This window comes from Mastomys coucha, unplaced genomic scaffold (assembly GCF_008632895.1).
Source record: "Mastomys coucha isolate ucsf_1 unplaced genomic scaffold, UCSF_Mcou_1 pScaffold1, whole genome shotgun sequence".
Classification (NCBI taxonomy): domain Eukaryota; kingdom Metazoa; phylum Chordata; class Mammalia; order Rodentia; family Muridae; genus Mastomys; species Mastomys coucha.
Genome location: NW_022196891.1, coordinates 12,226,016 through 12,244,237, shown reverse-complemented (window position 1 = coordinate 12,244,237; position 18,222 = coordinate 12,226,016). Strand labels below are relative to the sequence as shown.

At 37.9% G+C, this 18,222-nt stretch overlaps 1 protein-coding gene across 5 annotated transcripts in view; it reads right to left on the bottom strand.

Moving 5' to 3' along the window:
* Positions 1-18,222, bottom strand: part of Cntnap5 (contactin associated protein family member 5) — a 910,241-nt gene that overhangs the window by 703,545 nt on the left and 188,474 nt on the right. For 4 of the 5 annotated variants that reach the window (XM_031380047.1, XM_031380056.1, XM_031380065.1 and 1 more), the window contains exon 2: positions 13,708-13,812. In XM_031380047.1, coding sequence (XP_031235907.1) covers positions 13,708-13,812 — 105 coding nt within the window. Of the gene's footprint in view, positions 1-12; positions 70-13,707; positions 13,813-18,222 lie in introns of those variants that run through there. The other variant, XM_031380071.1, reaches the window with a different exon arrangement.

The following is an 18,222-nucleotide window of genomic DNA, read 5'->3' as shown; positions in this document are numbered from 1 at the left end:
CCATGAAATTACATTCAGCAGTTAAGACAGAGTTCCTGCCTCTGAGCTTAAACTCCTAGGACTTTCAAAGCCCATATTCTACCTGTACTCCAGGGCATGAGGCTCAGGGAAAGCACTGTGATTATGATGTCACTCATTTCCTTCATTATTCCATTCTTTTCTCACTTGCTCCTGCTTTCCTTTCTCTGTCCAAATCAGTACTACATACCTACTAGGGGACTTAAACCTCACTATGGATACAAAGCTAAAAAAAAGACATTCATTGAGCCTTCCATGGGCATCATTTATTCATTTAACCTTTATTCTCCATGTGGAGAATTTTGGATTCAAGGGAAATAAACGTTCAAAGAAAGCATGGGCACCACCTTTACAGGAGACAGACAGAAGTAACAATGCTGGCACAGGGGAAGTGCTCAGAAATGCTTTTCAAAGACAGAGACAGGAAAGCTGAATCCTGCAGCCAGGATAACCTAGAAAGGCCAGGACCATCTGAAAAGTTGGGAGGCAGACACTTATGGAATCATGCATGCATAGGAAACAGAAGAGGGAATGGCATATGAACAACTACGTTTCATGTAAAAGCCTGGCAAATTTCATGGGTCATCCACTCCACTAAGACTCATAAGGACTTTGGAACAACTACTTGACTCCAGGATAATTCATGAAATTTGAACTTTGTTGATAACCAATATTCATTCTCTCAGAATTGGAAGCCTCAAGGTTTTTTGTCGCCATGTGAAGTAAGAAAAAGTAAATCAAAATAAACATAAATAAATAAAATATAATAAATAAATGAATAAATAAAAAATACTGACTTCTGAATTCTCAAGTCCTGTGGAACCTAGGGTGAGGGGCCTTGCAGAGTACTTGGTGAAAAACTACCTTTTTGCTAGTCCTTTTGCTCAGAACAGGAGGGGAAATACTACCAAGCATAGCATAATAATTAATAGACTCACTTTTTTCCCTAAAACTTGCATGCTCATTCCCATGATACTTGTTTACCTTCTACCAAGTGGAAGAGTATTTATTCGGACTTCTGCTTGGTAGCTGAAGAACTTTCTATATTCTGGTCCCCGTTACACATTCATTCACCCAAGCTTAACTCATGGACTTTCTGTATTCTGGTTCGCAGTGCATAGTTGCTCAATGTGTAAGACTAAATGTATTGATAATGGAGGTGGAGGAAGAAAGGCAGAATTCTTACTGATCTTAAGACATATGTAGGACATGGGGACTATCTTCTGGCATCAGCTAGTCTGTAATATTCTTATTTAATAAGCTTCTTTTTGTTTCCACTAACAAAACAAGATTCAAAACAGGGAAGAGAGATTCATAATTATCATCTACTCTGAAATATAGCCTCCTTAGTGTCTGGCATGACACAAGCAAGGTAGGTACTATGGTATACTGTTTCTACACTTTTTTTTTATAGTCAGAGGTCAGCACGTATGTGTGTGTGGGGGAGGGGGTGATTGATATCCTTCTTTTTTTGCAATTTATATTTCCATAGTATTACAGCTATGACCACAAGACTAAATTCTCAAGAATAAAAGCTCTAAGTAGACTCTGATTACCTCCTTGCCTATAGTTTTCCCTTTCCGGTGAAAGATACAATAAACAACACCTAGATGATCTGAATGATTCCTAGGGAAGAGGCTGGTACACATCATGAGCTCTCATGTGATTGTAAGACTGAGCCAGCCAACAGTGTGGGTAAGAATCAATACTTTTTTGATCCAGCTATTTTATACTGAAATTTTCTGTGGTCAGTCTGCTTATCATGTCTTATGAAAGAAATAGCAACCATTTCCTGACAGTGGAAGAAAGAGTAGCAGAGTTTTAAAAACCAGACAACCAGGATACAAACACAGTTCAGAAAATTTCAGCTCCTGGAGATTATTTTATGTCAGAAAAATAATGTGTCTAAATCCCAGAAAATCTCAGGCTGATATGACTTAGTTTGAAAAAGGCTTGCTCCTAAGCTTGACCACCTGACTTAAATCTTGAGAATTACATGATAGAAAGAGGGATCTAATTTTAGGAAGTTGTCTCACATCAATATACCCACACCCCCACACACAGACTCATGAAGCTAGAATGCTGGGGGTATTAAAAAGAGCTGGATATAAGAGAATAGGAAGGGTTCAGTGGGGTGGAAGATGGGAGGGTAGGGTAATGGAATATAGAAAAGCATGATGAACCTTGAAAAGGCTATGTCAAAACTATTACTGTTGAAGCTTCCTACAATATACACATACACATACACAAAGTGAGTTTGACAGTAGTTAGCCTATAATGGGAGACAATGTTTCCCAGAATACTATAGACTCTCAAATAAAAAGATCAGCACTAAGCATTGGTTACCTATATGTTAACTGTTAATCAGTTTGTTCAGTGGGATTCCATACTTCCTTAAAAAACTACAGCTATTGACATTGTTCTTTGTTGCCTTCCAGATCTTGAAGGCAAGACATTATTGTAGAATATTCAATATACTTGAGTCATAAGACATGGAGAGACCAAACTTGAATTGATTTTGAAGATTCATCTGTATGGACTAGCATTCACAGTGCTGGAAGGTGATATAAAGTCTACCAAGAGGGAGGAAAAGTAGTCATCATTCATAACTAGCTGTGAACCATGTGAGCTACAATAACTACAGCCTTGGCAAGTCATATTCACTCTTATAGTAATGGCATGAGTGGCATGGGAATAACAAACCATTTTTCTGACAGGACATACCGTTTCACAAGACCTAACCAAAGGCTAGTTCTGTTAACTGTGTTAAAACTCAAGGTCAGGCTTTAAATCCCGCTCTACAGGATATAACATGACTGCTACTCTTAACTGGGTCAGGAGCTCATGGCTGCCTTGATCATAGGCCATAGGGGAAAGCTTAGCACTATTATTCTGCTAAGGGAACATAGTAATAAGCTGCCCCCTCAAATTTTATCATTATGCTCATAAATCACATAAATCAATAGATTTCTGAACCCTCATCAGAAAGCTTTTTTTTTTTTTTTTTTGACAGCAGATGGTGATTAATACAGAGATTCAGAACTGTTCTACATCTAGAGAACAGAGAATGTGAAGTGCTCAGTTCTAAATGGGCCAGTTGTATAAGATTTCCTTTCCCCTTGACACTGGCATCATCTGGTAAGAGGGCATAAAAAGGCCTTAAGTGCTAGAGGCAGTTAATGTCTGTCGTGAAATAGTGTTTACCAAGTGTGACTGTTCACTTATGAACTCACAGCAGCTATAAGTGCAAGACAGATAAAATCTCAGGCATAGACAGGGGATGTCATCAGAAGCAACTGATGGCTTCCATGGGAGGAAGTTCCATCTTACTTCAGGGATTGTGCCCCTGAGAATCTATATAAGCACATTCGATGGACTGGTGGCCATGTTCATACAGATGACATTAAGTTACTGAGTAAGCTCAGTGGATTTAAAAAGTATACACACACAACAATAACAGCAACAACACGTAATGTTAGGAGTGATAAGTAATAGGGGGCATAGAAGAGGAACTGGAAGGGAGAGGATAGGTTTGATCAAATACATTGTATGATGTATGTATTTCTTGGTCTATAGTAGGGCAAACCAAATTCAATAAAGATGTATAATCGTGGAAGGAAGCATTTGAGTCCCCTGAGATTTCAGCTGAAGTACGTGAGTGCTGCTCCTATCAGCTTCCTTGTCACACTCGAGTCCAAACCACTGCTCCTGCCTCTGCTAACTCCTCAGAACTGAAAGAGGTGCACATCTTACTTCCTCGGAAATGCAAACCAATTCTGGAACTATTCATCTCATGCCCAGTCTCTCCTGCTGCTCATATCAGAAAATTTGCTGTTCTTAAGAGATAAAAATTCCAGGTGGTTTTAAATAGTGTCACCACAATAATACTAAACCTTAACAGAAAATGGATGTATGATGTTATATATTTTTTTTCTGAGTACTTAAAGGCAGGTTGGTTTGTGTGCTTGTTTCTGCATGTAGCATTTTCCTTCAGTATATCTGTATAGTAAACAACTATATAAAGTTAATAATATAATTATTATGGGCAGAGTAATGTATGAATGATGTTCAGTAGTTTGAAATAAAAGCTTTCAAACATTCATAATGTGCTTTTTATTGCCAACAGTCCTCAACTGGACTTCTTGTTCATTCTTTAGAATTTTTCTCTTTTATAAAGATTTACATGTAAGATAAAGTTAGAAGAAAATAGTTCTAGGGTGATGGTTCAACGTTAGGTAAAATGCTCGCTGTGTAAGACCTGAGTTTTGATCCCAGTACTCACGAAAATCCTGGGCAGATGTGTTGACCTAATTGTAATCTCAGTGCACAGAGAACAGAGCCAAGGGGCTCCCCATTCAAAGTGGCAAGCTGGACTAATAGGATCAGAGAGCACTTGGATCAGTGAGAGATGCTGCATCCAAATAAAACAAAGAACAACCAGACACAAGCTATTGAGGCTTGGTCCTCAACTGTACACCTGCATACATGAACATGCAGCTCCCCACACAAATGTAGACACACACATACACACACAAACACTCACACCGTGCATGCACATGAAAAAATGTAGCAGTAAGTATGTTCCCTTTGTAAAAAAAAAAAATTAATCAATGAAATGAAACAGAGGCAAAATGAAAACAATGGAATATTCAGTTTAATTTGATTTAATTTCTTCAAACCTGTCTGAAGAAAATCACATTTTCCTATTATTTGGAGAAGGAGTGGACAAACATGTTTTGATGTAGGAAAACAACATCAGTTTCTTAACCCTCCTGAAGATGAACCAGAGTCGAACAGTTGCTCTGCTTAAGTGTTTAGCATGAAGGGATTCTCACTAGTTGATAACCGCCTAGGCTACTTAGTGTGCTATTAAAGATAGTCCCCTCCCCTGCATTGCCACTAATAGGCAGACCTTCAGGATTTATGTGGTTTTCATGACAAAGATTTTTTAATTAGCCAAACAATAAATGTGTTTTAGAAAATGATGAGGGTGACAGGATATGTATAGTCTTTTTAATACAAGCCATGAACTCACCTAATCCTATTTCTGAATAATGGCAAAATTGTCATAAATACAAATACAAGGAGGCATAAAGTCAAAAATGTCAACTGAAGACATTGTTGCCTACATCCCTGACTGACATTTCTGTGATTGCTAAACATAAAAAACTCTCATCAATCCTGCTGTTTATATATAAAAGGATTTAAGAAAAATTTCAATTTCAAGAAAACTTTCAATTTTATTACATTTATTTATTTATTTATTTATTTATTTATTTAGTGTGTGTCTGTGTGTTAATGTGTGTTTGTGTGTGTCTGTATGTGTCTGTCTGTCTGTCTGTCATTTGTCTCTCTAACCATGGATACTTCTGTGCAAGGCATAGATGTAAATGTCAGGAGTAAATTTATGACATTTGCTCTTCTTCTTCTTCTATCATGTGGGTCACAGGATCTATATTAAGCTACTAGACTTGGAAGTAGGTGCTTTGACCTACTGAGCCATCATTTTTTTTATTAGATATTTTCTTTATTTACATTTCAAATGTTCTCCCTTTTCCTGGTTTTCCCTCTGAGAACTCCTTAACCTCCCCTCCCCCTCCCCCTGCTCACCAACCCACCCACTCCTGCTTCCTGGCCCTGGCATTCCCCTACACTGGGGCTTAGAGCCTTCACAGGACCAAGGGCCTCTCCTCCCATTGATGAGTTGGAAATGAGAAAAAAAAAGTCTCACCTTAGATATATTTAGCATCCAGAATTCAGCCATACTTTTTAAAACCTAAATCCAGGGATGATTTTAAGACTGCATCCAGTATGCAGTTAGTGATCCTACAAGCTGCACTAAATGCATACTGGACTGTGGACATTATTTTTCTTTTTTTAGACCAGATCTCATGTAGTTCAGGCTGGCCTCAAATTCCTCATGCAGCTGAGGATGATGGTGAGCTCGTAATTCTCCTGCTTACATCTCCAGAGTACTGGTATCACAGCTTAGTTCTACAGTGCCTAGTTTTACATGATATTGGGAATTTAACCAGGGTTTTGTGCATATTAGCTAATTATCAATTTAATAATATATGTGGCCCTCTCAGACAGGTAACTTTTTTTTTTCTTTAGAAAATGTGGTGAACCTAGATGTTAGTACAGAAAAATAAAGATGAGGTTCATTATCTAGATTTGCTACCAAGGTTAGTTTAAAGGAGGTTCTCTCAACTGTGCTCAGCCCCAGTGTCAGAGAGGTTAGGCAGCTTATCCAACATCATGTGACCTATAATGGACAAGGCAGGGGATCCCATCCCAGACAACCTGAATCCAGCACCCGAGCTCTACGATCTCAAGCACTCGCAGTCCCTGTTTCTACTCATCATCTCTTTTCCCACCAGAGCCATATCTCAACTTCACATTCTCTCCAGTGTCTCTCTGGATTTTTAGGGAAGCCATCAATTGCATTTCATTTGAAAATATCATTTACGGTATTAGTGTGTGCATGTTTGTGCGTGTGAGTGAGTGAGTATATCTCATGGTGCCCATGTGTAGGTCAATGAAGAGCTTGTGGAAGTTCTTTCTACCCTCCCGTCATGTAGATTAAGGGATTGAACTGCATTCCTCAGGTTTGGCAGCATGTGCCTTTACCCTCTGAGATAGCTCCAAATTCTTAGGAAAGCAATTTGAATTCACTTTTGTCAGAGAATGTAACCAAACACTTTAATTCAGTCCTTCTGGCTTCAGGTTTATGCCTCAGGTTGCAACAGTGACTAAACTCTAATTCAAGAACAAATAGCTTGTTTATAGAACTAAAAATCAAACTTTAATTAAGACAAAGAAAATGTACCCTCTACCCCCAACCCCCATCTTGCTAAATCTCTCAACTCAGCCTTCTTTGCCACAGCGCTGATAGCCACCTTGAATGCAGGCTGGAGTAGACTCTGAGTATGAACCAGAAAAACCTATGGGGAGTTTAGAACTCCCTCCTTTTCTACCTAATTTTCATTTCCAGCTCAGAAATGAAAATGAGAATTGACTGATATCATACACTGACAATGGCACCAAGTGAAATCTTTTCAGAGATATTGTAAATCAGGCATTCCAAAATAGACTCCAACAGTACAAGGCCAGCTCAAATAGTTGGGACATACACAATTTTTACCCCTATTACTTCACACACAGAGATTGGTTTATTTTATTGTTTTATTTTGTATGTTTATAGTACATGCATATGTTCAAATGTGTGCTTTTAGACATGTGTTTTTGATGCTTGTGTACATCTGTGTGAAAGTCAGAGTCGAGTGTTTAGTGTCGTCCTGTATTGCTCTCCATATTATTTTGATGTAGGGTCTCTCCCTGAACCTCGATATCCTATTAAGCTTCAACTTGACATAGCCTAGAGCCATTGAGGCTGTCATTTAATTGACAGATTGCTCAGATAAACTAGTAGGGTTGTCTTGATTATTAATTGTTGGGAGGGCCAGATCCACTGTGGGTAACACACGTTCCTGGACAGGTGATTTCATAAATCCTAACAAAGTAGAAGCCTGTGATTAAACTAGCAAAGGGTGATGTTCTATATTTTTAGCCTCCATGTTTCTGTGTGAGTATCTATCCTGACATTCTTCAAAGATAAAAGCTACTTGGAAATACAAGCCAAATCCTTTTTTTCCTCTAAGTTGCTTTTTATCAGTGTTTTATCACAGCATCAGAAAGCAAACTTAGACACTGGGGCACACTGATTCAGCTACACTAGCCAAATAGCAGTCAAGTCTAACTTTTCTTCACCTTCCCAACACTGGGATTGCTGACACAGGTGTCCATACCTAGCTCTTACATGGGGCCAAGTGTCCTAAGAGAATTCTTCATATTTGCACAATAAGTACTTTAAAAGCTATTTCCCCAGCTTTTGACTAATTTTTGATCCCTAAAATAAATCTTATAAGGAATGGGTTTCAATGACCTGTGGCTCCCTATACATCACATAGAAGCCCGATGAGTGGCAAACACTTTTCCATGACTGACGATGGAGCTAGCAGAGAGGAGAAGTTGCAGTCTCAGTTATTACTCATGTGGTAGCCCTGTAAGTCAATATTCAAAATTGTTTTATGGAGAAATCTACTTAATATATAAAACAGTGTAATATAAACATAGAGGCCTTTTGTCTGGGAAGATGACTCAGTACAGCACTTGCCATTCAAACAAGAACACATGAGTTCAAACCCCAGTACCCTTATTTACATGCAGAACATATTGTTGCACAGCTGCAATCCCAGCTCTAGGAAGGAGGATACAGGTAAATCACTGAGGCTCACTGGTGAAAAATATTAGTTTCAGAAGTTTCAGGCCATTGAGAAACCCTATTTCCAAAAAGATGATGATAACATAAAATAATCATTATATGATATTATTTTATAATACTATAATATAATAGTTCCTACTGCTATAATTAACAACAACAACAACAATAATAATAACAACAACAACAACAATTAGTACTAGTGGTAATAGTGGCAGTAGTAGTATTAAGGTGGGTAAGTGTGAATAATGACATGTGAGGTTGTCCTTTAACACATATGCATACACAGACATACACACATATACATTACATACATGAGAAGCCCTTTTATTAATATAGTGCTGTATCTTGTGTCTAAGAATAATAGCATTATCCTCATATGTGTCTGTAAGATACAGTAGCAGGGAAACTGCTCCTCTTTTTTGAGTACTGTTACACATATGAAAAAGGATTTGGGCTGAAGAAAAAAAAAACATAAGACTAGGATATTGTTGGATTCTATATATTCAAGTTTCTTTGTGGGAAAATACTAATTAAGGCCAACCATTGACTGGATTACCTTCTGGGGCTTGGCATGTAGTGGAGGACTCCCTTTATTAACAGAGTTTCTCATTCTTTGACATCGTCTGGGGTATTCTAAGCCCCCACATATGTCTCTACCTGAAGAATGTCATATAGCCTCAATTAGTGTATAGAATCAATTTCTTTTCTCTTGACAAATCCTCTTCAGCCAGCACCTGAGAATGCTTCCCCATGCTTTCCCCATGAGGCATTCCCAGTAACTTAAGCCCCTAGCCAATGACCTTTTCCATTCTGGATATCCCTACCCTCAGTTCCCCTCAACTTTATAATGAGAGTGTGCTCCTTCACCATATGTTCTTACAAGGTTTCTGAACCCCTTGTTTGGATGTCTCTGCTCCCACTGTCCTCATGGACCAAATCAGCTGATGATTGATGAGAGTGTGGAGACCTACAATTCTTGAGAGTATATATTATCACAAGATGCTGCAGCTGACAGTCACCTATAGGTCATATGCTGGTGTGACTTTAGGTACTAACAAATCTCTGGAGGAAAAGTAAGTGGTTACTTCACCAAATACCCAATGTGATTTTCACAAAGATCAAAATTCTGTGGGATAGGATTGTAAAGATGGCTCACTGGTTGCTCTTCTGGAGGACTCCAGGTGGGCTCCTAGCACCTACGTCAAGCAACTCACAACTATCTATACATTTAGCTCTATGGTATCCCATGGCGTCCTATAGTTTTTGGCTTCTTCAGACTAATGGCATCTAGGCACATAGACAAGGACACACACACACACACACACACACACACACACACACACATTGTAGAAAGCTCTGGAACGGGGTTGTTCAAGATGAATTTGCAAAGAACAGCAAAGGAGTTTATCACAGGAGACTCCTGAAAAGGAGGAATACTTTTGTGTCTGAATCAGTCCCAACTGTAGTCAAAGGCTGTTCACTACCACCAGAGCAACATTGGGAGAATGATTTTGAGTACCTGTTACATAGGAAATCAACGAAGAGACAAAGATTTTAGTGTAAATAATTCATCTGCATATTACATCAGAAGACTAGTGAATGTGAAGAAAGTGTGGAAAGGGTAGCCCGTGTGCTTTATGGAGGACTGCATCTTTTACAGATGTATTAACCTCATGCCTATTTCCAAGTTGACAGAGTTCAGCATAAAGCAGAATACCATGGCCATGCCAAAAATTCTCCCACATCCTCATATTATCCACACACCAGGTGTGTGCAAGTGTGGATATATGTTCACAGGATACTCATAATTTCAGTAATATACAAAGAAACAGACATGAATGATTCTTATTAGCTGTTATTTTCTCCATGGTGTTATTGAAGCATAAGTAACAAATTAATCATATATATTAAACTCCATGGTGTGATGATTTGACATCTGTTCGTATTGGAAAATTGTAGGCTTAGATTTTTTTTCAAAACCTTCTTTAATTCTGAAATGCTTCAACTCCTCCTCTAGCCCACCAACTAGAAAGATGGGTAATAGAACAAGGGAAATGTGGCCCTGTTTTAAAAATCGTTATCTTAGTTGTCAGGATATCAGCAATCCAGTCCAAAACGTTAAAAGAGAATCAGTAGCAACAGTCCAGTCCAATTGGTAAACACCAAACATGAATCAATAGCAGCTTCTTCATCCAGAAGAAACCACAAGGCTCTGCTGCATTGGCAAGGGTCCAGAATACCTTAAGAAGTTCTTTGACAAGTTTTTCTTTACTAAGTCAGGCCAAGCAAAGATGAATGAAACTTTACAAGGCAAAAGAATGTAAGATCATCATCAGTGAAGAACATCAAAGTATAGCAAGGCAAACCAATACAAGAGTGTCACTCATGGCTTGTTGGCTTCTACTGAAACTCTTTCAAAACAGCACACACTCTTTCTAGTGTATGCCTCAGGCAAACATCACCTCACATGTCTGCTTCCACAAAGCATCCGCCTCTCACCAGACAGCTTCCAGAAAAACATCACATGCAAAACTGAGTCTCCAAAAAAAACCCAAAAATTTCTGCTTCATAAAATGTTGAGCACAATCAAGCTAGTTGATACAAAATCCCTTTCGGGTGTGTGTATGTATGAATATATGCTTTATATCATTGGGCAGATTTCAAGTGTACAGTCGCAGGGTGCTATTAGTCAGACACCACATTATGCTACTAGAGCCTCAGCATTCTTCTGTTGTCTCAGCAACTGGATCTTCAGCTCAGGCTGGACCAGATATCACATTGATGCTGAAGATGACCCTGAACATTCTGATCCTTCAAACTTTCTCTTCTGTGTTCTGATGACAGGCTTTTAGGGACATACGTGAATTATACAGTGCTGGTGATAAAGACATAAGTGGGCACTGAACCAACTGAGCTCTATTCCCACCCCCTCTAATGTAGTGTTTTCCATAATAGTATACAATTGTAACAGCCTATTTAACTGTTAGCTACATTCATTTCACTCTTTCATGTCTCTACTCAATACAAAATCACTGTCTCTTCTAAATAGCTAAGCAAATGTTTTGATACATGCACGTATACAAACATATTCTCTCAATGTAATCATCTTCTCTTAACTAGATTTGAACTCTTAGAGATTGGGGATTAAGATAAACACACAAATTTTCATTTCTAAGATTGTGGCATAAAAATGCTAAGCAATAAATATCTGTCAGAGTATGATATTTGGTCAAGTAAAAGCCACAGTTGTCATCAAAATGTAAAATGGCCACATCAGGAGCATCCAACTCATTAAGAGGGGAATTGAGAAGGCAGAAAAGTTGTTCAAGGAATATAAAGTCTTGAAAAACTGAAGAAAGTGGAACCATTATAATAAAATTGCAAGTAGATGTAAAAATAGTTAATGTCTGTATTTATTAGGACTTTCTAAAGAGATAGAAAACTATGTGTGTATATTTATACATATATGATTTCAAATGTATGTGAACATATATCTGAAGAAATATAATAAAAAAGTAAGCATTAAAAAGTAAGTAAGTAGGTGGTGCAGATATGCAGGAAGAGGCTCACTGTGTAACTTGATCATATAATTATGGAAGGTGAAAATAATGCCATGTGCTTTCTATAAAATAGAGAAGCAGGGAAGCAATACATCCCAGTGTGCCCAGAGATATGAGAACAGTAATGGCTGTTGGAATAACTTTTGAGCTGAAGCTTGAGAATGAACAATTGACCATGTAACTCTTCAAGCCCCAAAGTGTTTGATCCTGGTTAGACTAGATGGCTAGCATGGGCCAGGAATACTCCTGATTCCATTTACCCCTCAGAATGGTTGGGTCACTGAGTACACTAACAGTCCTGGATTTTTATAAGGGTAAGGAACTCAGATCATCATGTTTGTGAAGTGAACACTTACCCACTGAGTCATCTGTTAAAACCATCAGTGCTGTATAAGTAGCATTCCTAAATGTTTTGAACAATCATATGTAAGGTTTCTAGTGCATTGCCTAATATATATGGAGTATACTTGAATCATCACAGAGACATTGTTTATCCATTGTTCTAAATTGATAGCTTGCAACTCTGGTTAAATTTTAAAACCTTCCAGAAATCTTTTGTACATTCACTTGATCAATATACAGATTAAGACATCTAGTCTATGTGTTTAGCAGTGTCACTGGTAAAGGTGCCTAGGTGGCATAGACACACAGAGAAAGCATGAGAGAGAGCCAGGATTACAATTGCCCTAGAGCCTGAGATTGTTCTTCACTAAAAATGATGAAGCCTGTGAATAGAAAGTCCTGCCAGTATATTGCACATTGAACTAGAAGGGGAGTTCTAGTCTCTGCATCCAACTTCAAGACTGCAGCTTCTATCTAGTCTTCTAAATTTGGAACCTAACTTAGAGAGAAGAGAAGTCAGTCTCCTATACCTGAGGTAGAGTAACTAGGAACCCCTTGAAGCCAAAAAAAGATGGGCATAATTAATCATTACAGAGACATTGTCCTCAGTCAATATCTATCTAACAGAGAGGTAACTGGCCTAAAATGAGATCCTTAGCTTCTCCAGAGGCAGATAAGGAGTTCCTAAACAATGCTGACATGGTGTCATATAATCTGAATAGAGATGGGACTAATTTTCTTGTCCAGCTCCATCCACTGTTTGGCTGAGGATGTCTGTACATGAGCCTATACCCACTCAGAGGACAAAAGGAGAGGGGATGGGGGAAGGATTATGGGAAGAGGTGACCAGGACGGGGTAGTGAGTGGGTTGTAAAGTGAATAAGTAAAATAAATAAATTAAAACAAATAAAAGAGGCAGAGTGATTCATACTTGTAATCCAATCTCTGTGAGGTAGAAACAGGAAACAACCAGCCTAACCTCCAAGCTCAAGGCTAGGGAGACTCCAAACTCCAAACTCAAGGCTAGCCCATCCTTGTAAGAGTGCATGACATCTAAGAAATGTCATTAAAGGCTGTCCTCTGCCCCTCTCACAACATACGATTGCATACATGCATATCCACTCATATATCTGTATAAAAACAAGTTCATACACACATACAAATCTACACCAGGAATTTCATAGAACCGTTATGTGCTCCTATGAATGAGCACATTCATAACATGCATGAAGCCATGGGTTCTAGAGTCAGTAGCTCAAACAACAACAACAACAACAACAAGTAAACAACACAAAGAATTTCCTGGTGGATCTTTGGGTTGGTGGAACTTGTTGACTATCTATTACATGCTGGAAGCATTTTTGCTATAGACTTAACCACCAAGACTCCTTCAGGACTGTGACTTTGAATATGACCCTACGTAGACAGAGCACTTCCTCTCTCCTTAGAACTTACAATGTCTTCATCTAACACTTGGATTTCAGCCTTAATCACTATACTTACCCATTCTCCAGTTCAGTGGAGCTGAGCTAGAACTTCCAGTGAGATCTGAGGAACTGGAGAAAGCCGTCAGTGAGAGGAAGTTGGCCAGTGGGTCATCACAGTTGTCTGAAAAGACAATGAGAACAGGAGAGGTCAGACTCAATGAGCAAGAAATTTTTTACAAAGAGGAAACTTATAATATATGCACCATCTTTTCTTAACCATATCTTCTGGAAAATGTTAGGAACTAATTTTTAGTTTGTGTCTTTGAAGTTACTTCTCATCCCCTTGAACATGATGTGACTTCAGTTAATTGATGGAGAAATAAAGAATGGTGGGGTTCAAGCTCACAATGCTAATAAATACCATAACCAAAAACTCTTAGGAAAATTGTTTGACTTAAATGGCCAGTTCCCCTTCCTTTCAATTCCTTTGTGCATTTGAGCAAAGCCTCACATGTCAGTGTTTAATCTATGAGAAAGGAGAATATTGCAAGGCTTTGCTAATTTTTCCCATCTTAACATTCATAAAGGCTTTACAATAAATGTGTCTATCAAAATAGGATAATCTTGAATTTCTTACTATAACTTGTATATAAGTTGGAAATGTTGTACTTACATATGTGCTCACTTATGTTATAGGAAATAAAAGAGAATAGTCTCAGATGTTGTATACTTTTGAGCTGGATAGGAACTTCAATAGCTAACTTTCTAGTTTTCCCTTGTGAGGCACTTTCTAAACTTCTTTCAATAATACTAAATAAGATGAGAACATGGAAAAATGCATGTTTTGACAGCACAGACACGTTCCTCCAGGTTCACCTTAATTCATATCCACTGGATTCAGGTTTTTGTGGGTCTTTAGCAATGAATCTACAGAATAATAGAACCCAAGTAAAGGTGTATCGATAGAATGGGATAATGAATGATGAACTCTGGGACAAAGGAAAGGACCAGTGAATCTAACAGTTAGCTTATCTCACAAAGCCTACATTCCTTCCCCATTTTTAAACCTTGTATACAACTGATTCATGGGACATTGAAAAATGTCTCCATAACACCCATCAGATCTTATTCAAAACAGATTTGATATTCATCATTCAAAGTAAAATGCAGGCTCTTGAGAGGAATTGATCTGACATTTGAATACAAGATTAACACAGAATCCCGATTGTTTATCTAGCCAAATCCTATAAAGCTGTATTTCAAGTATTTTTGAGAAAATTAATTATAACACGAGGTTTAAATTTTTGTTTGTTAAGAGGTGTGTTTAGACAGTGGTGAGTTGCCTGTGATCCTCCATCTAGGTCTAGGCTTGCTCTTCAGACCAGAGGAGTCTTCTTTTTCTTCAAGAACAGGCTCCCTTCCTGTGAAAACCTTCAGGGGTCCCAAAACTAACTAGCTTGGAACTCTACTGGATCAATCCCATCCTAGCCAGATCTACCAGCCATCCCTTTTAGTCTACCTGGGACACAGCCTGCAGAGATGAATTGCGTGAGGCCCTCTGAGTCCCATTCTCTAGCTCTGGGTTTACTTTTAATGTCTGGAGGAATGTTGAAGGACACCAAGAGTGTCCTGCTTCCCCCTGTAAGCCTTTGGGGGTCCCAAGACTAATCACTTTGGAAACATGTTTCACCAATCCCTTCCCAGTCAGACCTATCTGCCATTTCAGTTGGGTCTGACTGGGACACAGCCTGCAGAGTGGGGTTTGCCTGGGGCATAGGCAGCAGGGTCAGGTATCCTGACCCCTGTTGTATTACTAATGTCTTCCACCATTTTCCAGAGAAATCTTGCTGCCTTCAGGATCATCCAGCCAACACCAAAGAAAACCAGGTGCCTAGAGAACAGCATAAAACACAAAACAACAAGAACTAGGGCAATATTGTATCACCAGAGACCAGTAATCTTGATACAATAAACCCTGGATACCTTAATGAAACTGAAGTATTAGAAGAGGATCTCAAATCAAATCATATAAAAATAACTGAGGAATTTAAAGAGGACATGAATAAATCCCTTAAGGAAGCACAGGAAATTAAATTTAAACAAGTAAAGGAATTAAAAGAGGAATAAAGTAAATAGAAAAATACAGGGAAACACAATCGAAGAGATGAAAGACATGAATAAAACTGTGAAAAAATACATGAACTTAAGCAGTCCTGAAGACAGAAAACCTAGGAGAGCTAGGCATCACCAACAGAATACAGAAGGAAGAGAGAATCTCAGGTGTAGAAGATTCAATAGAAGAAATTAAAACACCATTCAAAGAAAATTCAAAACAAAAAATGTTTATGACACAAAGCATCTAGGAAATTTTGAATATTATGAAAAGACCAAACCTAAAACTGATGGAGTAGAAGGAGGAGAAGATTCCCAGCTCAAAGGGCTTAGAAAATATCTCAACAAAAATAAAATAAAAAAAAAAGAATATACCCCTAATCTAAAGAAAGAGCTGCCAACACAGGTACAATAAGCCTACAGAACACCAAACAGATTGTATCCAAAAACAAAAATAATAATAAAAAAAAACTAAATGTAGAGAACATGGAAAGAATTTTCAAATCAGCAAGGAAAAGAGCCAAGTAACATATGAAACAAACCTATCAGAATTATACGAGATTTCTCAACTGAGACTCTAAGAGACACTAAGGCCTTGAGAGAGGTCTTGCAGGTCCTAAGAGCCCACAGATGTCAGCCCAGACTACTGTACCCAGCAAAATGTTCAATCATCATACATGGAAAAACTAAGATATTCCATGACAAAATGAAATTGAAACAATACCTTTCCACTAACCCAGGCCTACTGAGGGTTCTAAAAGGACAACTCCAACCGAATGAGGTAAACTATAGTCAAGAAAACACAATAAGTAAATTATTTCATATTATTAAAACAAATATAAGTGAAAAACACACACCTGCTCAACCACCACTAACATCAAAATGACAGGAATTAATAATATTTGCTAGTTACTAACTCTCAACAGCAGTGACTGCAGGACTGAGTTCTGCAGTATAAAGACACAGGCTAACAGAATTGATGCATAAACAGAATCTATCATTCTGCTATGTGGAACAAACACATCTCAGCAATAAACATAGGCATAATTTCAACATAAAGGGCTGAAAAATGGTTTTCCAAGCAGACTCATGAAGGATGCACAGACAGTGCAATATGTAATAAAATAGAGTTTCAACCAAAATTAATAAAAAGAAATGGGGAAGGACACTTTATACCCTCCTAAAGAAAAAATTCAGTAAGAGGACATTGCAATTTTTTGAACATCTATGTCCCAAATGCAAGGGCACCCACATTTGTAAAAGAAATATTAGTAAAGCTTAAATCATACAGTGAGTCCTACACATTAATAGTGCGAGACCTCAATTCCCCACTCTCAACAATGGGCTGGTTGTCTAAACATAAACTAAACAGAGAAATAACAAAACTAACAGAGGTTATGATTCCAATATTTCTAACAGATAGCTATAGACTATTTCACTCAAACACAAAAGAATTTACCTTCTCAATGGCATCTCACAGAACCTTTTCTAAAATTGACCATATAATCAGCCCCAAAGCAAGTCACTACAGATACCAGAAGAATAATACAACCCCATGCATCCTATCAGATAACCATGGATTAAAGATGAGCTTCAACAACAGAAACAACAGAAAGCCTACATATTCGTGGAAGCTTAACAACTCTCTACTCAATGATTATTGGATCAAGGGAGAAACAAAGAACGAAATTGATGACATTCTAGAATTCAATAAAAATGAGGGCACAACACACTTAAACTTATGGCACACTATGAAAGAAGTGCTAGGAAGAAAATTTATAGCATGGGGTGCTCTCATCAATAAATCTGAGATTTCTCATACTAATGAATGGAAAGTACATCTGAAGGCTCTAGGAAAAGAAGAAGAAACAAACACACATGTAGAAGCCAGGAAATAGTCAAACTCAGGGCTGAAATCAATCAATTAGAAAAAAGAGAACAATATACAAGCAAGAGCTGTTACTATGAGAAAATCAACAAGATAGACAAACCCTTATCCGAACTAATTAAAAGGCAAAGAGACAGTACCCAAAATAACAAAGTCAGAAATGAAACAAGAGACACTTCAGAAGTTCCAAAGAATCATTCAATCTTATATGAAAAACCTGTACTCTACAAAATTGAAAATTCTAAATAAAATGGGTGATTTTCTAGATAGATACCAACTACCAATGCAAAACCAAAATCAGGTAAACTATCTGAATATTTCTATAACCCACTCCTAAAGAAATAGTAGTCTGTTCACAGAAGTAAACTCAAACTAAGACTTCGTCTTGTCTCTTCAAAATAGTTCTTGAAATTCCAGCTAGAACAATGAGACAACAAAAGGAGATCAAGGGAATACAAACTGGTAAGGAAGAAATAAAAGTATTGCTATTTGCAGATGATATATCATATACTCAAAACCCCCAAAAATTCTACCAGAGAACTCCTACAGCTGATAAACACTTTCATCAAAATAGCTAGATACAAAATTAAC